Source organism: Girardinichthys multiradiatus, chromosome 20, assembly GCF_021462225.1.
Source record: "Girardinichthys multiradiatus isolate DD_20200921_A chromosome 20, DD_fGirMul_XY1, whole genome shotgun sequence".
NCBI lineage: Eukaryota > Metazoa > Chordata > Actinopteri > Cyprinodontiformes > Goodeidae > Girardinichthys > Girardinichthys multiradiatus.
The window spans coordinates 52,911,513-52,934,720 of NC_061812.1; the positions used below are offsets into that span (position 1 = coordinate 52,911,513).

Below are 23,208 nucleotides of genomic sequence, written 5' to 3' on the forward strand. Positions count from 1 at the left end.
ATTCATATCCATCTGGTTTCTTTTTGTTTTGGTACGACAAATATACATCCCAAAATTCCTGTTCTAGAAGGTTTTGATTTCACAAATAAATGCTTGTTTAGGGAGAACCAATCATCCCCCCCTCTCTGTAACGGTTGTGAAATAATGTTTGCAAGGTGATGTAAATTGACTGTAATGTACAGAGGAAGGGATGAGACTGTAAAATTGTGATGTGAACAAACTTGTAAACTATAAATAATTTTAATAAAAAGAGAATTGAAAAAAATAAAAATAAAAAAGTTCCAGGTTTTTGAGACTTAAAAGATTGAGACCTTGATAAATCATTTCCAAACATGTTTGCACCTTTACAATGACATATGTCCTATCCAATTCAAGTAAAAAACACCTGGTTGCATACCTAAGATTTAGTTTGAGCATCTTTAGTTTTACATTTTTGTGTTCAGTCTCACCTGTTCTAGACTTAGTCATAGTTGACCACGCTGTCTGGCAAAGGTTCTCCAAGTTTGTCATATTGTTATTTATCTCTTGTCCACATCCTCCTTCAGATTAGCCAACAGAATTTCCATCACATATATGTCTAGACTGTGCTGAGGTCATTCCAAAACTTTAATTTTCTCCTGGTGAAGCCATTCTTCGGTTGATTTGGATGTACAGTGTGCTTGACAGATAAATGAAACCAATCTGAATCTTTAGCTTTCTAGCACCTTCATGTCTGAGATCAAACCAGACTGATATTTGGAACTTTTCAAACTTTAATCAACCTTGACAAGTTTAATCTAAAAAACTAACTCTAAAACTGTAAATTTCAATAGGTGTACAGTTTGGAGCACCTCGGTATTAGCTACTATAGTTAAAGTAAATATAAGCAGCTTACAAGAAAATGTTTAAACCTAAAATGAAAAATAATATAGCTACTTCAAAAAAAATAAATGTAAGAAATAAAATAAATATACGTTGCATAAAAATAGGGGAAAATGTAAATTTTATTTGCAAATTTATTTAAAGTAAAAATTATATATTTTAATAATTTGGCAAGTATCAAACAACATTGTTTAAAAAAACCCTGTTTTGTACAAATTCAAACGATTTGCTCTCCTCCCACTGTTAGCACTGTTGCCTTGCAACTACAAGGTTCCGGGTTTGAATCCTGGGTTGGGCTCTTTCCACATGGAATATGCATGTTTCCCCTGTGCATGCATGGGTTCCCTCTGGGTACTCCAGCTTCCTCCCAGATTCCAAACACATGACAGGTTAATTGATCTCTCTAAACTGCTCTTTGGTGGTAGTGTGTGTGTGCATGGTTGCTTGTCCTCTCTGTGTTGCGCTGTGATGGACTGTCAGCTAGTCTAGGCACCAGCCCTAACACCTCATACCCACCTAGCATGGATAAGCAGGGATAAACAGGGGATGGATAGATTTTTTTTCACTTATTATAGGGTAGTATGATGGTAAAGAAATAATAGAATAAATCAATTTGGGAATAAGGCTCTAACATAACAAAATATGGTTGCTTCAGCAAGGAAATTCTTTATTCCCCCATTATATGCAAAGATAGTTTAAATAATTAGTTGCTTAGTTTCTAGTTGTTGAACAAAATCTCACTTGCAAAAGTTAAGCGACTTAAAATTGGAGCACTTTTTGGTGTGGTATGTAATATCTGTAATTTGTTTGGTTTTTGCAACTAAGTAAAACCACCGACTGAACATTATCCAGTAGTAGTTATTCTGGATTTTCAAGGCGCTTCTTGCTGAGCTGGCCCTTACAGAGAGGTCTTATTTGTAGGATCCCATCATATTTGCAGCCTCATTATAGAGTTAGTCGGTCATCCCAAAATAAAAATTAATCCTAACAACAGTATCAACCTACCTTCGTATTTGAAGCTGAAACTGGACAACATTGTTAGCGTCCGTCAGTCTTGGCACAGTGAATCGAAGGCCTGCCCATAACTACACACAAAAAAAAGAAACACTTCTTTCTATTTTATCTTAGATATTCATCAACAATTGTAAACAAGAAAAGACTGTTCTCACAGGATAAAACTTGGATCTATGCCCACATCGTTTATCAGATCAGTGTCACATCATGTTGAGTTTGCCTGTGTGTGAGTCATTAAATTTGACTAAATGTGTACAGAGAATGAAAACTATAAAGCAAAAAATAACATGTAGGTTTATCTGGTCTTACGCTGGTACCAGACTTCATCGGGTTTCCCAGATCGCATGCAAGATGGCGGGTCTGGTTGTCAGCCTCGTAGCTGCACGTCAGCTGAGTCAGACTCTGGGAAGGACACAAAAACGAATCGAATTCAAACAAATGATTATCCTTTATATCAAAACTGTTCAGCTCAGCATGAACAGTTTGGGGAAACTGTTAGTAATAGAAAGTGCCTTCCACAAAACCATTTGCACTTTCTTGAGAATAATACCATTTCGAGATGAAGTATTAATAAAAAATAATCATTGCTTTTCTGTGTCAAAAGCATTGCTGTGATTAGATTTGTCTTCAAGCAGTAAAACAACCCTGACCACCAGTATATTTGTATGATCGCTGTCTGCCTCACCCCATTGTTGCGTGCGATCCCGCTGTAGTCGGCCTCTGGGGGCAGCACCACATAGAGCTCCGCCTCATAAGCCCCTCCCTCTCCCTCATTCCTGGCATTAAAGATCAAGCTCAAGGCGTTTTCGTCACCCAGGTAGACCTCTGATTTATCACTGGAAAAAAGAGAACACAAGCATCAGCAACATGCTTCTTCTAAATGAATAAAACCAACAAATTAGTTGCTTACTCTCTGTCACCTTAAACAGATGAAGGTGCTGTTTTTTTTTTTGTTTGTTTTTTTACATGTCCTGTCTGGCAGAGTAGTATTCAGAATTGTTGTCTGACTGCCAAGATGCTCAACGGATTTACTTTCACAAGTAGAGCGTTAAGGCTAATGTTTGTTGGGACCCAGCCATGGTTACAAAATGAAAGGCCAGTACGAACTTTTCTGGAACTTTCAAAATAAACTGCATTAACTTACAGCCAGGAAAAGTGGTAACAGTGGATGTCACTGTGATGTCACTGTCCGAATAAAAGCCCCGCTTTTGCAACAAACTGACCTCTTCCATACGAGTCCCCAGAGGAACTGGACGGAGGGACACAGCACGCTAATGTCTCTTTGCTGGCAGACAGACATAACTCTTCAAACTGGATCCAAGAGTGTCATACGATCACGCAATCATATGCACTAAGTTAAGTAGGAATGAATTGCTGTTTGTGTATCCGGTATTCATTCATGAATGGAGGTAATTAAGATACACAAGCGTAGCTTGACTTTTCTCTCTGAGGTCTACAAAAGCAAACTGTGTTCCAGAGAGTTCCCAGCAGAGACCCTGTCTCTACAACGCCGAGTGGAACAGTTTTCCCGGTCTGAAGGAAGGAAACAGGACCGCATCACCATGGTTACAGAAGTAACGTGCAGTTTGGCCGGCCGACAGAGCGAGCCGCCCCACCCACAGCTACGGAGGTTAGCTGCAGTTAATCCTTTGTTCACTGTGGAAGCTTTCTTCAACTTTGTTGCCCGGACAACTTTTCCTCAGCACTGTTCACATAAGAGGTAGTGTTGGGCAGAGAAAAGTAGTTTAGAATGAAATAATCTAAACATTTTTACTTTTATGACGTTTGGTTTTGCTTGTGTTGAAACTCAGCTATCTTAGTCCTAGCAGATTATCTGCTCAGCACATGTGCTCAGTTTGTGTTCTGTGTTTGTGTTTTTTTTAAACGTTTTTTTAAGACAAACTTTATTTAAAGGGTGATTTTAAACACAGAAGATCGGCCATAACGCGCCGCCCACGCTTATGCATTTTAACCCTTTTATTAATGGTATTTTAAAGGTATGTGTTTGATTCTGATGATAAGCTATCAGCTTCTTTTGTTAGCTTCAACCGCTAACAGCTAAGAACACGTGCTTGCCTACTAAAGATCATTTACCCAAAAAGGTTGTTAGTTTTCAATCTAGTAAAATAATATTTCCCAAAATATTATTTTGCTAAACTTGATAACTAAGTAACACCATTAAGCCCATTTGTCAAAGATTTGATTCTTGTTCAAAATCATTCTTTAAAATATTATTTTATTAAAATAATATTTAATCTGATCTTACATTGTGAATGGTTGTCTAAAGGTTTGCTGATTATTGTCTAAGTTGGTTCCAAGACTAACTTAACTTCACTTACAGATTCTTCAAGATAATCCTTGGTTCTCAAACATAAACATTGCATGGTAATATTGCATCACTCTTTTGGTCATGATTTTCAATCATCTTTGATCAACTTGTTTATATTGCACATAGTCCATTAGTCTTCATTATTCTTTAATTCTGCTTGGTAGTTTAGTTGGATTGTTTTAGCATAGTAAAGAGTTTGTTGATGGAAATATGTTTGACTTTGAATTGACTTATTTTTGTTAGTAAATTCTTGTATTTTAAGAAATTGTGTGAATTCATTCCATGTGTGTGCAGAGTTTTGCTGTTCAATAATATCAGAGTTTGGCTCATCCCTTTCAATTTTGTCCTAATACCACCGCTAGAAAAAACCCTGTGCATTTAAAATGCAGTGTTGAGTATTTTTCTTAGTATCGGTATCAAGTTTGAAATTTTAGTATCGTGACAACTATTCTCACTGCAACAAAAAATATATTCTGTCAGTTATCTAAGTAACACATTCCCTCTCCTGTTCCAAATTTTGTTCATTGCATGAAGTTGTTTAGGTTGCCATCACTGTGATGGCAACCTAAACAAAACAGCACAAATAGCTATCCAGAGGTTTGTCTTCAACTTAAACTGAACAAAAAATATTTTCATGTTTAGAACTTTTTTAGAAAAAGAAAAACATATGTTAACCTCTTTAGCCAACTAGGCAAACACAAAAGCGTTGTTCAGAGGCACTTTCCCAATTAAACAGACCAAGAAGAAAAACACAGTATGCTGAAGGATGCCACGTGCTAGCTGTGATAACGCTACAAACCAATGCTACGACATTGATGTTTGAGAGAAATTTAAAAAGATCAGTAAAGCTCCTGTATCTGCAACTGTGAAGTAGTAAACCTCCTGAAAGACAAAAGCTAACGCTACCCATTTAAAAATTTGCTTCACGGACAGCCCAGTGTTTTGTCTGTTTGAGTTCCCACATTACCCCAAACTTTAACAAACAAAACGGAACATGGTGCACATCAAGTTGACTGAATGATTGAAATACACATTCATCGTCCATAATAACACAGTCTGATGAGCAGACTGTGATGAGCAGATAAGATCTTGCGAGAGCTGTGCGTAAGTAATATGCGGTATACTGGTAAAAAAAAAACCAACACAACAAACTGAGGTAAAACAAGCCAAACATAAAAACGTTTAAAATACTAACCACTGTCTCATATTTTCCCAGTAAAACAAACTAGACGAGGAAACCTTAGACAGCTTGGACAGCTACATGTACAAATGCTTTGAAAATGTCGTAATGAGCAAGCCACAAAAATCTGCACCCATGACCACACCAACATCAAAACGCACCCGTTCAGAGTGCTCGGCCAGCGCCTCCACTATCTCTCCAGAAAAAAGCTACACTGATGTCCTGGACTGTATCGAGAAGAAGCTAACCAGCCTGGTCTCACACTAGTGGCAGTTCTCCACAGGGAATTCCAAGCTCTGAAGGAATCTCTGGGGTTCAGCCAGGAACAACTAGCCTCACTCACTGCTGAGAACCAAACAATTACTTATGGAATGACGCAGCTGTCTGGAGAAAATAAAAAAATTAAGGAGACCATCCTGGATATACAACCTCAGGTCGGGGCATGCAGGACAACCTTGTCTTCTCCAGACCCCCAGAATGGGCAGAGGAGGTCGCCGAATCCACGATCCGTGAATTTCTACAAAGTCAGAAACTCACCAGTGACGAGGTAAAAAACATCACATTCCATCGTGTTCACCAGCTCAGTAAGAAGCCTAATCAGTCAGAAGTCAGGGCAGAGAGCTACAGGGAACAAACTTCAACATTAATGACCAATTTTCAAAGAAGATCCTTGATAGGAGGCGAGTCCTATTCCCAAGGGCCTGGTGATGTCGATATATGGCAGCCTCACTTCTGTCAGTCTGACTCAGGGCAGCTGCTACAATGCAGCCTACCACTGTCAGTGTGTGAATGGGTGTATGAATGGGTGGATGACCTATTATAGTGTAAAGGGCTTTGGAGTCCTCGGACTTGATAAAGCGCTATACATGTGCTATACATGTGCAGGTCATTTAACTATTTAATAAGGATCTGCGGGACTGGCAAGAGTTAAAGACAAGGGAGGCTCAGACTTGAAGGATACATTAGCAGTGTTGGGTTTATGATTATTGATTGAATAATTGTGATCAATAATTATAATTACAAATCATAATCTGACAAAATCAATTTCTTAAACATAAATCCTCATTTACGAATCGAGACCAGAGATGTTTCTGGCGTTGTAATTGTGGCTCAACGCCTCTGACAATTACAACCGTTAAATACTCCGTAATAATTAATAACTATTGCCGGAGATGTCACTGTTTAATCGACCGTTTCTGCCGAAACGTGTGGAACTTGAACCTTATTTTGACTGACACATCACTTTTTGCACACAATGAAACACCAAACGCTCTCTCTTTATCTATGTGAATATTTATTAATTTTCACCTACTCAACATGCTAAATTCTACAAACACAGGGGTAACACATCTAAATAAGCAAAATCAACAAACGGTAGTGGGTATGTATTGAGTCAACCAGCAGTTTATGGCACTACAGACAAAGGGAGAGGGGGATATGAGTGGTGGCGAGTGGTGGGGGTTGGAGCGCAGCTCCGACTGTCCTTATGGTCTTCTGATCATAAAACTTCCCCCTAACTCCTGACCACAAAGGATTGATAACTTTTGGCGGCAAGCTAGCACAGTGAGATTGAAGACAAAGGTAAAATGGAGAATTTTACCATGAGGTCGTTTTAACAGTCCAGTCTTGCAACGCACCCGCGTTCAGATAGTAAACACAAACAGCTCTGGGGAACACGGCGGATACCGATATTACATAACACATCAAAGTTTCAACAAGCAAGGTTACATGCACATATTATTCAGAACACATGAGATCTTAACCAGCGATTCTGATCACTTCTACAACCTCTGACCCTGCCCAGGCCTTCTAATAAAGAAATAAAAAAAATGGGTTTTACTTGTGTCGTCTTCTTCCGAGTGAGGAAATTCGAGCGAGGAAAAGTGGGATTAAGTTAATGTGCGTCCACAATTAACTTCAGGGGAACGGTCAGTCTTTGTCCTTTGGTCTTCTTGACAAAAAGGAAAAATATGATCTGACCATCAAAGTCGACTTGAAAATGAAACACGGTAGCGGTTCGTCTTTCCGAAACTCAGTGTCTCCAGTTACGTGTTAACTCACGTCTTCGATCGGCAAAGTGAAATCTCTGGCCTTCTTAGTCCAGAGACTTCAGTTATGAATGGTTCGTTGTCCAACGAGAGAATGAATGAAACTCTGCACAGAATTCTTCTCTTAAAGTGACGCGCTTCAATCACCTGATGATTTCTAGCAGAAGGCGAGTTTTCAAACATGAGCGCCTCCTATATAGCATCCTGTGACGTCAGACTGGGGACGCCCAGTCATATCAGTCGCAATGCTCGATGGGATATGTAGGAGCGGGCTGTCCTGGGTACAAAATGGCCGATGCCATTGGAGGGGCACAGTGACGTCCAACAACGTGCAGATAATCCAATACTCAGCAAACAAGTGGTCCAACATTCCCCCCTAGGTTCAAAGGGTGAGATGAATCGCAGTCTTTGAAGCTACTGGGACCATTCTGTCCTTTGCTGAGCAATCAGTGATCCGTGGCGAAGCAGAACAAAACAAAACTGTCTCTGTGTTACTCAAAACCTACGACTGGGCAGGATAGAGGTTAGCCTGGGCAGGACTAAACTCTGACTAAACTCATCTCTTTCTACATTGTTCAATGAGAAAAATACAGGACAATACATTCATATCATCATTACATTCTTTGGTCATCAGCTTTGGTAATCCTGAGACAACATGAAACAATAACAGATATCGTACATATATATGCATATATAAGAATAAAAGGAACAAAACAAAATCATGGTTCATAGCTTATTCATCCAACTTCTATTAGGCACTGGACCCTGGCTGTGTCGTTGGCAAAGGCGGTGCTATGAACCGTGGGGGAATGAATGTGAGGGAATCAATCCTGACCTGTAAACGCTTAACCTGTCTGTATGCGGTGAGTGCCATTCCAGCCGTCACGACCCACCCGATCACAAGGAGAACTACTGTAACGGTCATAGTGTGTGTTTCTGTCCATTCTGTTCGCCGGGGAAACCGAGGGAAAGGTGTGACGCTTAGTTCCGCAGGGGTGAGGCTGAACTTAATCTGTTTGGTCCCTTCCACTATCAGTTGTTTTTCAATACTAGCGTCAATGCTGAAATTATATCCCTTGAAAGCATCCATAATTTCAATTTCTGTATCGTATCGGTCGAGATTAAGGTGATGAAGGATTATGTCCCCGAGATGTAGGAGTGCACCTTGGGGCACGGAGATGAACATTGTTTGGTTGGGTAATTTTATTCTGGTAACGGTGTCGTGCTGATCGTAGGATAGCAAGGCTTCTGTTACTGGGGTGCTTACAAGCCATCGGTTACCCGCACGTTCGACTTTGGTTTCTAACCCTACATCCTTCAGAGTTATCTTTACCTGACAGTTTTATTCGGGAGCTCCCTCCCTTAACCCACACATGTAATCGGTGACATCTCTAATAAACGGGTTACTCGGGCACACCCAATGGAGGTCCTTGGTTTTGGTGCACAGGTCTAAATTGGGAATCAAATAAGGTTTTGGGTCAGCCTCGTGGTAAGCCAAAAGTGATGGGGTTTTCAGTTGTACGTGTGTGTTTTCCTTCCAAAACCCGACATTTAACACTGTTTTAAGCCTGTATACGTTTGCTCTTTCGATGATAGGAAGATTGAGCATAAATCTTATCTCTAGGTTATCCGGATTTACGAAAATTGGGATTGCTCTGCCTAAGCTATAAGCTAGGTGTGTTTGTGGATGTTGCAAGGTGTCTGTTGTGGTGGACTTTAGGATTTTCTCCACCAAATCCAGCGGGACTAGGTAAGTGGGTATCTGTCCTTCAGTTAGGCTGTCTACCGATGAACCAACTTCCCTAATCAGGTCCTGCATCAAATCTCTTACAACCTGTGTGTACATCAAATCATTCCTGACCACTTCTGTGAGGGTTTGCAGTGCATGCAGGGTATTGTTAATAAGGGTGGAGTGTAAGTTTACAGTAACCACGGTGCCCTGGAGGGTCTTGGTTTGTATGTCTAATAGTCTCTGTTGGAGGAGGAGTCTTTGTTGGATTTCTGGCATTTCATCATCCAATTCTTGCACGTGTCTCTGAACAGTTTTCAGGCTAACGTAATTTGCTGCTGAAAGGCCAATGGAAAACAGAGAGCCCAGCGCCGCAGCTGAGGCTATCAATCCACCGAGGAATCTCTTTGGGCATTTACTGCCGCTGAGGTCCTCTTCGGTGACCATGAATTTCTGCAGTTGTTTGAGGATATAGATTGTAGTCTGTTTGGCATGGTCTATGGTGTCGGGGGTTTGAGTCCCTTGTGGTCTTCCTTCAGTCATCAGTGGCGGAAGACGGATGTGTTTACGGTATACGTCCCACGGGTCTAGGCGCACGAAGACCCTCTGCGTGTGGAGTCTACAGCGCGTAATAAGGAGCCCGGGGGTGTCTTGCAGGACTGTGCCGGTTGGTGACTCGTCTCGATAATGACTTTCTGCCCCCCAATGTAACTGCGGAAATGTTCAACTGCCCAAACTGTAGAAAGCAGAGCTCTCTCACAGTCGGAGAACTTAACCTCTATGTCACTCAAGGGTCGGCTTGCGTATGCGACAACTCACATGTCCTGGTCATGTTTCTGCTTCAAAGCAGCACTTAGACACTTGGAGGAGAAACCCGCTTCCAGGTAGAACTCCTTGTCCTTATCTGGGTAGGCCAGGCAGGGAGCAGAACCAAGTTTCTGTTTCAGGAGTTGGAAGGCATGCTCTTGGGGTTCCCCCCATGTAAAAGGCGTGTCTTTGCGCAGGAGTTCTGTGAGGGATCTGGCCATCTCCGCATAGTCCTCAATAAACTGGCGGGAGTAGTTACAGACCCCTAAGAAATTCCCAAGTTCAGACACGTTCGTTGGAGCCTTTATGTCTTGGATGGCTCGGATCCTGCTGGCTTGGGGCTCAATGCCATTTGGGCCCACGGTTAAACCGACGTATTCCACCTTTGTCCTGCACCATTGGCCTTTGGCGAGTGCTAGCTTAGCCCCTGCCGCGCCAAGCTGGTCCAGGACGTGCCGAAGTTCGGCTAGGTGTTCCTCGAACGTCCTGCTCCTCATAAGGATGTCATCGACGTAAATGAGGTTTCCCCGGGTTGCGGCATCGGACATGGCTTTGTGAAGGAAGATGTTAAATTCAGCCGGAGAGTTCGAGTACCCAAAGGGGCACCTGTTCCAGGTATACTGGCGGTTCCCGAAGGAAAACGCCAATTTGTACTAGTCGGCCGGGTCTACCTTCATTGTCCAGAAGCCATTCGCCACGTCCACTGTGGAGAAGAAGCGAGCGTCTCTCACCTTAGCCAGCTCCTGGTCCAGATGAATCATGGGCCAGCGTGAGAGGGGTACCTGCTTGTTCAGTGAACAGTAGTCTATTGTCAGACGCCATTTCCCGGTCGGTTTCAACACCGGCCAGATTGGGGAGTTGTACGTGGAGTTGCATTCACGTATTATATGTTTCTCCAACAGCTTGTCGAGGATCTCTTGAATCGACTCGTAAGCGGCCAGAGGTATCTTATATTGACGCACGAACATGGGGGGTGCGTTTGGGTTCGTTGGAATACGAACCATGCGGAGGTCGGTGACCCCACAGTCATGGGAGTCCTTCGAGAGGACTGACTGGTATTCATAGAACAACTTCTTAAGAGCCGTTCTTTCCTCTTCCGTGCTTAGCGCATTGGCTTTCTCCAGCTGCTCGTGGACCTCGGTCTCAAAACCGGGGTAGGGTTCGCTAGAGGAGTCCTGTGTCCCAGACTCTTCTTGACCTGGCTGCTCTGGGTGTGTCGCCAGTGCGTACACTACCAGGTTGCCTTCAGGCCCCAGGGTAGCACCACAGGTGGATTTGGTTGCTAAAACCTCATGTCTCTCAGTTGTGATCATGCCCGACGGGAACGTGGACACCACGTCTGGAGAGTCCTGCCTATCGGATACAAATAAGGGCATGTCTCCAATCACGGGGATGGTTAGCTCGAAGTCATGATGAGAACTGTCTATGAGCATGCCCAGGGGTTTCCTTGCGGCTACCTGGATTGGCACTTGAGTTGGATTCTCCACCAAAAGATAAGTTGAACGGTTGTTCAACTCAAGCATGGGCGTGCCACAGACCACCAGGTTCAAGTCCCGGAAGTAGGGAAGAGGTTGGAAGAAAACGCGGGTGTTCTGAAGCTTCTGTCCGGCTTTGACCGTCAGTCGCATAGGTACCCCTGCTGTTCGCTGCGGTATTAGTGACTCGGTCTCACTGATGGCCTGGCAGGCCTGAGGGGTAGTTTGTCCCGACAGCATGACCTCAGGGGTTCCCAGGAAGGGGCTTGAGGGAGCATTGGCTCGGGCCCAAACAACCTGGTTAAACGTGTCTAACTGGGCGCCCAGCTGAACCAGTAGATCTGCCCCGATGAAAACCGGTGGGTGCAGATGTTGAGCAATGCTGAAGGTATGGGCAAGCTGTCTCACGCCCAGCTGCACCTTGAGGATGCAGACTCCGGTTGCCTTCAGCAGGCGGCATGGCCAGCCTGCTGAGAGCAGACTGTGGCTACGTCGCACCTCAATTAGATGTGGGTTTTCTTGGGACAGACGGTCATATAACTCCCTGCTGATTGCGGACTTCTCTAGCCAAAGTGCTAAGATCACTTCAGGTGTGAAGGTGTCCTCCAGGTGCACACCTTCCACTATTTTGGGGTTGTAAGGTTTCACCCCTTCGTTTTCCAGAGAGCAGAGAAACGAGTCATGACCGCGAAGGGCAGTTCCCTGGGTGGCCGGATGCACTTGTGCCCCACAGGTGCCCGTGACTGGTTCTGTCGAAGGCATAAGCTTCGCCAGAGGTTCTTTGGGACCCTCCACACTGGAAACTTGGTTGGTGGAAAAGGGCGGTTTACTGCTTGTGCCCAGGGGTTTTGGCGTCTCCACCTGGGCCCAGAGTTGGCCCTGGTGGCAGTCAATGAGCGGGGCTAACCTGTCCAGCAGGTCCTGGCCGACAAGTAGAGGCTCTGTGTCCAGTGTGCAAATGTAAATGGGGTGGACCAAAGTCATGTCTTGGAATGAAACATCCAACCACACCCGACTGGTTATGTATGAGCGGTCTTGGGTGTAGCTGGTTATGCTTACATCGCAACCCTCAATTTGAAATGGTTTACCGAGAGCGAGCATAGCTCTACTCACCTCCTCAAACAGGGTTGAGCACATCAGGCTAATTTCTGATCCGGTGTCCAGGAGTGCGTTCACCTTGACGCACCCCCCTATAATAGTCGGACAGTATAGGCGATCGGCATGCGTGTTGTGGGTTAGTTCACCTAAGAATTTTAGGAAGGGAGTCTGGGGTGTTTTTCCTGACGAGGTCTCAAGGGGTACTTGAGGTTTCTCAGGTTTTTCTCCCCACCCGACCAGATAAACTCTGGTTGCCGTGGAGGCGGAATCTACGCCTAGTCACGCTGACGGGGGTTTCGGATCTGGTTTATCCAGGTGGTTGGTTTCGCGTTTTGAAGGTGGTGGGGGTGCGGTGGCCTCACGCACCGCTTCTGTTACCATCTTGCGTAAGGCCTCCTTCATCTCTCTCCCCATAATTCCCTCTGCGGGTCGGTCCCACCCCTTTCCATCAATCTTACCTTTCGGCCTCGCTTGGTAGTCAGGGCACCTAGGGTTATCCGATTTACCAGGCTTTGGGTGCCGTTCATTGCCACCCCCCCGGTCCTGCGGACTAAACCTACGTTGTTCCCTGAACCGGTTCTTGGCGTGGGTTACTGCTGGAGGTATTTCCTGACCTTCTAATGCGAGGCTGTTTCTGTCAGTTTGGACCTGTAAAACCCTAGCCTCGCTCTCCGATCCCTTGGTCGGGTGAGCACGTGTTTCCAACGCCATCTGAGCATATTTGCGGATCTCTTGCATGCTCATGGCCTTGGTTCTGCAATACATAGTAACCTCGTATCGCACACTTTCATGAAGGTTGTGGAGGAACAGGGATTTAAAAGCATGTTCCTCCTCAATGCCTGGCGCATTGCGTCCTTGGAAGTAAACGGCTCTCAAGCGCTGGTAATACTCCCTGAGTGCTTCGCTTTTCTTTTGCTGGATCGTGAAAGCCCCAAGTGTGGCTGAGGCCCGGTCCGTGTACACAGAATATTCTTCCCTTAAAGCTTCGCAAAGGGTTGAATAACGGTCTCGGACTGCGGGTGTCAGGCTCTCCATGAAAACATGGACGCTCCTGGACGTTGTCTTCCAGATGAGCTTCAGTTTCTCCCATGCTGATGGGCAGTACAAATCTAGAAGACAGCGTTCCACTTCCCTAAGGTAATCATCAATGTTTGATTCTGCCTTATTAGGGTCGAAACGCTCTATGTCTTTAGCAAGGGACTCAAGCTGGCGGGTGCGCAATCCACTTTCAGGGATTGGTCCCGGCCTATCTGAGTCATCATCGGAGAGTTCACTCCGGTTGCACTCAGAGGGTATCGGTGCATCACGCCTCATCCTCGGAGGAGGCAGTGGAGGCTGCTCCCGGTATAACTGTGGGCCCTGTGCTTCCCGGACTCGGGTCCTGGGCAGCGGTTGAGGGCGGTAGGAGCTACCTGAATCCCAGGGGCGACACTCCTGCCGCCGTGGCGGAGGTGAGGGATCGTAGAGGACCGTACTGCGAGTCACGTTTGACGGCTGCTCGCATCTGAACCGTGAACTATTTACACCTGCTGGGTCCCCAGCCAGGTACCGTTCATGGCTGCTGATTGCAGTGGGGTGGGGCACCGCACCACTGAACCTATTGTGACTACTTACCCCTGTTCTTACCTCGGTGGATGTCTGGGGAACCCTATGAGCCTGGAAAGGTAATCTCTGGAGAGCAGCTTCTACATCCTCCAGATCTGACCTGCAGGTTCTCTCAGGGTTTCGCAGGTGTGGCTCACCTCCAAAGGTTTCAACCTGTGGGGTGGGTTTCGGTTCGTCCCCCCATTCTTCCAGGGGGGGCGGGGTGGCATGGCTACCCTCTATTGTTTCCAATCTATTTCCCACTTCTGTTATTTCCCCTCGAAGGACATCCACCGTCTGCAAAGTATCATACAGCTCGAACTGCAGTTTAACGCGCTGGTCAACTTCCAACATTAACCTTCGCTGATACAACAGAGTGAGCTGTCCTAACACATCTGAGACCCGTCTGTCCTTCGGTGGGTTTTTAATGACTTGGAGCAACTCCTGAATCCTGGCTTCACATTGCTCAATGCCATAATCATTGAGGCCTTTACGCTCCTCGGGGGACAACAGAATCAATGACCCGATCACCTCTTGTGCCTGCATTCCTATGGGGTCCTCCACCATACACACATCTCCAGCTGCAGTCTGGGATGTTCCCTCCATCTTTGGCCCAAAATGCACAATGCACGCACACAAACTGTTTATTTATGAACCACCACTAAAGAAATTAGCAGCAATTCAACAGGCTAAGCTATTCAGTGATTAAGGATTGCTAAACTTAATTAGCTGCACACAAACAGGCTAAGCTGTTCAGTGATTAACGATTGCTAAATTAATTAGCTGCACACAAACAGGCTAAGCTATTCAGTGATTAAGGATTGCTAAACTTAATTAGCTGCACACAACAGGCTAAGCTGTTCAGTGATTAACGATTGCTAAATTAATTAGCTGCACACAAACAGGCTAAGCTGTTCAGTGATTAAGGATTGCTAAACTTAATTAGCTGCACACAAACAGGCTAAGCTATTCAGCTAGCTGTCTGATTCATACCTGTATCTTCCAGGTGTATGGGTTTGCTTAAAATGGGCACAATGGTTTGACCGTTCAAACTGTGGCTTACCCAAGTCTATGCTTTAATGGGGTTAATCAAGCAAACATGCAAAAAAGGGGAAGAAGGGAAAGAATTTTTTTTTAAATAACCCAGAAACCAAGTTCAAAGTAAAATTTTAAAAATGGGAAAACGAAACTAAACATTCAATGCTGTTCTTAGCTTCAAATAAATGTTAGTGTTCTCTAATATGAATCACCTACCTTCCTGTTAGACAACTAAGTTAGTTTTATGAGTCAGATCAAAACATGCTTCACACACTAAAACCCAGCAAAAACGCTTAAATTTTATCCAAAAGTGGTAATGAATGATCTGTAACTTCAACTTTCAACTTTAAGTTATGCCCTTTTGATCATAGGTGATGGAATTATTTGACTGTGGTAATGAATTGAGTGATTAAAATTCAAGGTAGGAAATGCAATTCTAACTAGTGACCACCAGATGGTACTGAGTGCAGGTCTGCGGTTTGGGAAATCCAGCTGCAATCTGTAATCTATTAAATGGCCACCAGATGTAGGTGTTGTTCTCTAACTGACTGGGAGAATGTTGGTCACAACTGTAATTACGCTCAGTGGACACTGGGGGCAGGTCTGCTGCTTATCAGCGCTGGTTTTTACAGCTGCAGCAGCAGGCTGGCGACTGGAAATTAACTTTAACTTTTCCACAAGTTAAACCAACTTTCACCTTGCATCCAAAACAAACACCTCTGAAAGCTAATGTTATCCTTTGCAGTAGAACTGAGCACAACCTAATCAAAATCCCCTAATTCACAAACGTTCTGTGCGAAACTCAAGTCTCCCAATAAACGTCTTGTTAACGGAGATCACAACTGTTCGTTCATTCTGTGCAACAGTGATTTGATGTCTGTCTTTTTAAGGTCCACCCAGGAACGCCATATGTTGGGTTTATGATTATTGATTGAATAATCTTGATCAATAATTATAATTACAAATCATAATCTGACTAAATCAATTTCTTAAACATAAATCCTCATTTACGAATCGAGACCAGAGATGTTTCTGGTGTTTTAATTGTGGCTAAACGCCTCTGACAATTACAACCGTTAAATACTCCGTAATAATTAATAACTATTGCCGGAGATGTCACTGTTTAATCGACCGTTTCTGCCGAAACGTGTGGAACTTGAACCTTATTTTGACTGACACTTTATCTATGTGAATATTTATTCATTTTCACCTACTCAACATGCAAAATTCTACAAACACAGGGGTAACACATCTAAATAAGCAAAATCAACAAACGGTAGTGGGTATGTATTGAGTCAACCAGCAGTTTATGGCACTACAGACAAAGGGAGAGGGGGATATGAGTGGTGGCGAGTGGTGGGGGTTGGAGCGCAGCTCCGACTGTCCTTATGGTCTTCTGATCATAAAACTTCCCCCTAACTCCTGACCACAAAGGATTGAAAACTTTTGGCGGCAAGCTAGCACAGTGAGATTGAAGACAAAGGTAAAATGGAGAATTTTACCATGAGGTCGTTTTAACAGTCCAGTCTTGCAACGCACCCGCGTTCAGATAGTAAACACAAACAGCTCTGGGGAACACGGCGGATCCCGATATTACATAACACATCAAAGTTTCAACAAGCAAGGTTACATGCACATATTATTCAGAACACATGAGATCCTAACCAGCGATTCTGATCGCTTCTACAACCTCTGACCCTGCCCAGGCCTTCTAATAAAGAAATAAAAAAAATGGGTTTTACTTGTGTCGTCTTCTTCCGAGTGAGGAAATTCGAGCGAGGAAAAGTGGGATTAAGTTAATGTGCGTCCACAATTAACTTCAGGGGAACGGTCAGTCTTTGTCCTTTGGTCTTCTTGACAAAAAGGAAAAATATGATCTGACCATCAAAGTCGACTTGAAAATGAAACACGGTAGCGGTTCGTCTTTCCGAAACTCCGTGTCTCCAGTTACGTGTTAACTCACGTCTTCGATCGGCAAAAGTGAAATCTCTGGCCTTCTTAGTCCAAACACTTCAGTTATGAATAGTTCGTTGTCCAACGAGAGAGAATGAATGAAACTCTGCACAGAGTTCTTCTCTGCGCTTCAATCACCAGATGATTTCTAGCAGAAGGCGAGTTTTCAAACATGAGCGCCTCCTATATAGCATCCTGTGACGTCAGACTGGGGACGCCCAGTCATATCAGTCGCAATGCTCGATGGGATATGTAGGAGCGGGCTGTCCTGGGTACAAAATGGCCGATGCCATTGGAGGGGCACAGTGACGTCCAACAACGTGCAGATAATCCAATACTCAGCAAACAAGTGGTCCAACAGCAGCTACTGTATATCATTTTGGTCTGTTGTGTTGGATCATTTTGGGTTTTGCACTACTTATAGTGACAACAGTAAGAGCAATGGATAAAACTGCAACAGCAAGAACTGTGCAGCACTTCCAAGATGTTGGCTCATCCTCAGAGGAATGACCCCACTGTTACTGTTTCAACTGACAATGGAAGAAAGAGAGAGTCAATGTTGAATAAACATGTTCTACTTCCTTTAGCTTTCAGACTGCCTCTTAGAAGAAAGTAAGACAAAGCAAATGTCAGAACTAAAACATTGATATGTTTCATAACTAAATATATGTAGTATTATTTTTAAAATAAATTTCACTTTACCCATTTGTCATCCAAATGGGTAGTAAATTGGCCTTGGATACAATTTTCCATAAGGTCTATAATGGAACCATGTTAAATGCCTACGCACATTTGATGCAAAACATCTTTGGGTAAAGCTTTCGATTCATATGGGTCCTTGAAGTGTTACACATGTTGAGCTGATTTTCCTGAAATCCATTTGAAACCAAGCTAAGACCTATATAGAGTCCAGACCCAGATAATACCCCTCAAAACAGGGCAAAATCCACATGGGGCCTTAATATAATAAATTTAAATTGTCGAGTGTCAAAGCGAGTACAAAGAATCCCCCTGCCAAAGAATTAATTGAAGAATCATGGGTACAAAACTTCCTATGGCAGAGAGGTTCATTTCATTGCAGGAAAAAAAAAACATTTAGAAAATGACTGAAATATCAAATGTATGAAATGTATGGTGTTAAATGACCAGCACTCAAATTGCACAGTAAGACCAAAACATAACAACAGATCTTAAAGCAATGATGTGATGAAACGTTTAGGGACACAAATCCATCCAAAAGGACAAAATCACCAACACTGATCACAATCTTTGAACACTAGATAATGAAAATCAATGTTTTGAAACAATGCATCTCTTTTTCAGGCTCTCCCCAGAGACCATTTTCTGTGAAATATCAGTCCATTGTCAACCTGGAAACCAAGCCAAAGCTGATCACTGTGATTTGTTTCAGGAAACCGACCCCCCATGTATTCCGCATGTTCCACGTAACGAGCGGCAGTACATTTTTAGTGTTGTGATACATTCTCTCAACACTCTCCAACTGCGGCCCCTCCCTGTCTGCTGCTCTGCTGTAAATCTATGTTTCTATTGGGCAGAAGAAGAAGTAACAAGGTCTGTCGAGGGTTAGAACTGGGGGTCTTGTTTTATCCCATTCTACCATTCCCTCTTTCGCCCTTGTCATCACAGAATCTGGACACAGTGACCCTTCTCTAGGTAAAATAACCAGATGATTTTTAATAAGGCCAGGGTTCAGCAAATGCACTGGAAGCAACACGGATGGCATAACATCAACTCTCAACAGGCACTGAGAGTTAAAAGAAAACTGCAGCCCACCACAGAAGTTACACAATGAATTCATGTGTTAAGAAAAAACAAGGGTGAAAGGAGGTTCCTAGTTAAAGCACAACAAATGCACAGTGATAAACCTCTGGGTTCATTCTGAATGTTAAACAGGCCATCTTTGAGGAATGTTGGGCTAGGAAATGAAAATGTTGTTTTTTACATGCGAAGACAAATTCTTCTCCTGTATGCTTTGAATCATTTGAGTTTGGCCTTGAGGCAGCTCTTCATGCAAATCTTCTGAGTTTTCATGGTAAAATCGTATCACTGATTGTATTTTTGCAGAAAAAGGGATCACAAGGCCACATAATTCAAAACACACCTCATGACAGAGTTGGCTGCCTATGAGGAGAAAGTCAGAGCATGTGTGTGTTTGCTATGTGAATAGGGGGGGTCACACTGACTAATATCTCTCTGGTGTCCATTCACAAACAAATAATAATGAGGTATTTATCCTATCAGATTGTGCTAAGAGCAATCAAACATTCTGCTAAATACACAAGCTGGTGCAGCCAGGTTATGAGCTACAGAGAAACTCGTTTTTATACAATGCAAAAAGTTACGCTACAATGACATAATAAACTATTTTTTGAAGCAAAAGCCAACAACAGTAGGTACACCACAATAAATAATGTGTCATGTGCCCTTTAGCATCAATTACAGCTTGACAGCAATGTTTCATGCTGATCACAATCGACTTATTGTCCACTGAGGCATGGAATACCACTCTTCTTGAAGGGTGGCTCTCAGGTCATTGAGGTTCTGGGCTACAGAGTTACGAGCTTTTAGACTCAACTGATCGCATGTTTTTTATGGGACTCGGGTCTGGAGAAAGTGCAGGCCCCTCCATTCAAGGTACCCCAGTCTCCAGCAGCCTTTCCCTAATGATGCGACCTGGATGAGCTGGATCATTGTTGTCCATGAAGATGAATTTACAGGTATGTCATGTTATTGGTTTATATTGCACTCAACAGTAATTGTGAAGAACTTTTTTTGTAAAAGCATTTTCTTTTATTTATGGCTGTGGTATAACTTTGTGGGACTAGATTTCTAATTTCACTTTCCACATGTTGTATGCTCGACACTGTATCAGAACTACATGGTGACGTCATATAAAAATGCTCCAACAGGGTTTAAGAGACCTTTTGAGCAACAATTAGTTTGATTTTTAAGTTTTCACGTTGCTTAATATGGAACTCGCACAATGGTCAGATGATGTGGTTAAAGTCTGTTACAATACTCCTGAGAACACTAATGAGGAAATAAACTGCTGCATAAATTGCTGCATCCCTTAGAGACTCTTCTGTCATTATCAAAGCTGTGGTTTGGATGAGCGTTGTCCCTGTGATTTTCGCATGCGTCCACACTCAGTTTTCCTTCCAGCAATGCATACAACATCCAGCCTACTGGGAAATTCACTGTTTTACCCTTGTTCAGTCTTATTTTTTTTGAGAGGGTTTATCTATACAACAATGACAGTTATCAGCAGGAGAAAACATTACACAGATCATGCTTATGACTTATTCTTTAGTTTTAGCAATAATGTATTGATCATAGCTGGTTTCCCTCCTCTTTGTGAAAGTTTCCTTAAAACCTCACTAAAATATCTACAATATATGTTTTTATTTAGCTGTTTCATCATTATATTCCCTATCAAGCATAGTCAGCAAAGTAGGAGAGGTTCTTATGATCAGTCCAAATGAGAAAAGGGACTTCAGTACCCTCTAACCAATGCTGCCATTCCTCAAGCGCCAACTTGATGGCTAACAGTTCACGGTTGCCCACATCATAATTTTGCTCTGCTGGAGACAAGCGACGAGTAAAATAGGCACATGGATGTACCTTATCATCCAGAGGAGACCGTTGAGATAGAATAGCCCCTACTGCAATGTCAGAAGCATTAACCTCTACAATAAATTGTGCACATGGATCAGGATGGGTCAATATGGGTGCTGAAGAAAATAGAGTCTTTAACTCACCAAATGCCCTTTCTGCCTCAAGAGTTCAATGGAACATTTTCAGAGACAACAGAGACAACAAAGAACTCACCCCATTCATGATGGTTACCAGAGGTGATGATGTGAAGCTGGGGCACTTTAAATCTCACTTGAGACATGGTTTGACCAGTGATGCCAGTGACAGAAAGGGAATGGTTGAGAGGCTGGGAGGGTATTTGAAGTTTATCAACCAGATCCGAGGAAATAAGATTCTGTTCAGCACCAGAATCAATAAAAGCGTCAACAGGAAACTTCTCTTGGCCAACAATAATAGTGACCGGAAAACACAGACGAGAGACAGGGGAAGAATGGGATATGCTCATCAAAGTCCCCTGACCTATTGACGAGCCCTCTCTTTTCCCTTCTTGGGGCATCTTGTGATAAAATGTCCTCCTTGTCCACAATATAGGCAAAGACCACCTTCAAAGCGACGTTGTCGTTCCTCTGGGGAGAGTCGAGTGTGACCAATCTGCATCGGTTCCGGTTCCGCAGATCCCTCTGAAGAGGAAGTGGGTGCGTCGAGGAAAGTGGTTCGAGGCGCCAGAGAGTGCTGCCACTGTGAATTGTAGTTCCTTTCTGTTTGTCTCTCTCTTAGACGGTTGTCAATGCGGATCGATAGGTTGATTAATTCATCCAGTCTTTCGGGTTCATCTCTCAAAACCAACTGGTCCTTTACTTGATCTGCAAGGGAATTAACAAAAATACCCTTGAGTGCCGCTTCATCCCAACCCACCTCCTGCGCTGCCACCCGGAAGTCGATGGCGAACTCAGCCAACGCTCTCCTTCCCTGTTTGAGGGTGAGTATCTTCTTAGCCGCTGCCTCCTGCTGGAGTGGTTGATCGAAGACTCTCTTGAAGTGACTGAAAAAAATGGCATAACTAAGAGACTCAACAGGGTTAGATGCCAAATAGGCGTGCGCCCAGCGCAGAGCAGATCCCTTTAGCGAGGTAACAATATAAGTAATCTTGGAGGCAGCAGTAGGGAAAAGGGAGGAGGAACGACTAAATGCTAATTCACACTGGAGAGAAAAACCACCAAAGTTATTAGGATTACCATCAAACAGTTCAGACGGACGGAAGTCAGGCTCTCGGATCCCAGATGATAGAATTGTGGGTGGCTGAGGATTCTCTAAATGAACTGGAGGATTGGAAGAGGCAGGTGAGAGTTTGGTTATGATTTCGCTTAAAGCATGAACCATACCACCAAGTTCTGTGAGATGAGAATCCGTAGTCCTTTGTTGTTGCAGTAGCTGTTGAAGCATGGTTTCAGTAGATTGTAGGCGTTCCTTTAAGGAAGTCTGTTCATCATCTGAATTGTTCTTTGACATGTTAGATGGCTGGAACATACTGTCATGAATTGCTTAGATAGTCGAATTAGAACAAAACCAGAGGATGAAACAGACTCAGCACACAGGATAAGACGGTAAATGAGGTTTATTTCTACTGTAGACTTTGTTTAAGGAATCTTGAGCAGGAGTTGTCCAGAAGCCAGAAGAGGAGGAGGTAAACCCAGGAATCCAAGGAGAGAGAGAGAGAGTACTGGTGATGAGAATATTTACAGTGCAGTCCTTAGGAGGGAGTATTACCAGATGTTGGCAGGCAGGTAGGCAGATAGGCAGATAGGCAGGTCGACAGGCAGTCAGGCAGGCAGACGGATAGGCAGACAGACAGGAGTCCACATAATTGAGGTTATGTTCCAGCAAAGGTCTGTATCAGCAGCTACCTTAAGAAGCCCATGAGCTCATTAGGAGAATACGTTGCAGCTGCAGACAATGAGCTGCGAGAACCAACCAGAAGGGGAGGAGCAGAGATCCTACATTGGGATGTTCTCAAGAGTTAGATGAGAGACACCAGAGCCAACAATACAGATGAGCTATTAAAGCTATTAAAGCAACTGGGGCTTCCTTAACACATCAGCAGGACCACAGGCTAATAGCCTCCTTACAACGCTGCAATAAATGTAGTACTTCATGCAGAAGGAGCCCCGACCAACTATGAAGTACATGTACTGCACGGCACATTAATGTACTTTTTCAGCAGAGCAACACTTCTATCTCAAAAATCCTTTTTTATTGTTCTTATGTAATTTTTTTGGCCTCAAAACTGAACTTAGCTATTAGTCACAGTTAAGAAAATTAAGAAAAAATAAAGGTTTAATAAATATAATATATTGCTGTGTAATTAATCTATAGATGAGTTTCACTTTTTCTATTGGATTACTTAAGTAAATTAACTTTTACAATGATATTCTAATTTAATGAGATGCACCTCATGGGTTTCTGAGGGAGGAGACTGG

General features: G+C 43.5%; 1 protein-coding gene across 1 annotated transcript in view; it reads right to left on the reverse strand.

Annotated features, from left to right (window-relative positions):
- Window positions 1-23,208, reverse strand: part of LOC124857580 (integrin alpha-5-like) — a 105,805-nt gene that overhangs the window by 18,286 nt on the left and 64,311 nt on the right. The window contains exons 20-22 of the mRNA XM_047348907.1: window positions 2,561-2,711; window positions 2,185-2,277; window positions 1,867-1,946 (exon numbers count right to left, since the gene is read on the reverse strand). Of these exons, the coding sequence (XP_047204863.1) occupies window positions 1,867-1,946; window positions 2,185-2,277; window positions 2,561-2,711 (324 nt within the window). The remainder of the gene's footprint in view (window positions 1-1,866; window positions 1,947-2,184; window positions 2,278-2,560; window positions 2,712-23,208) is intronic.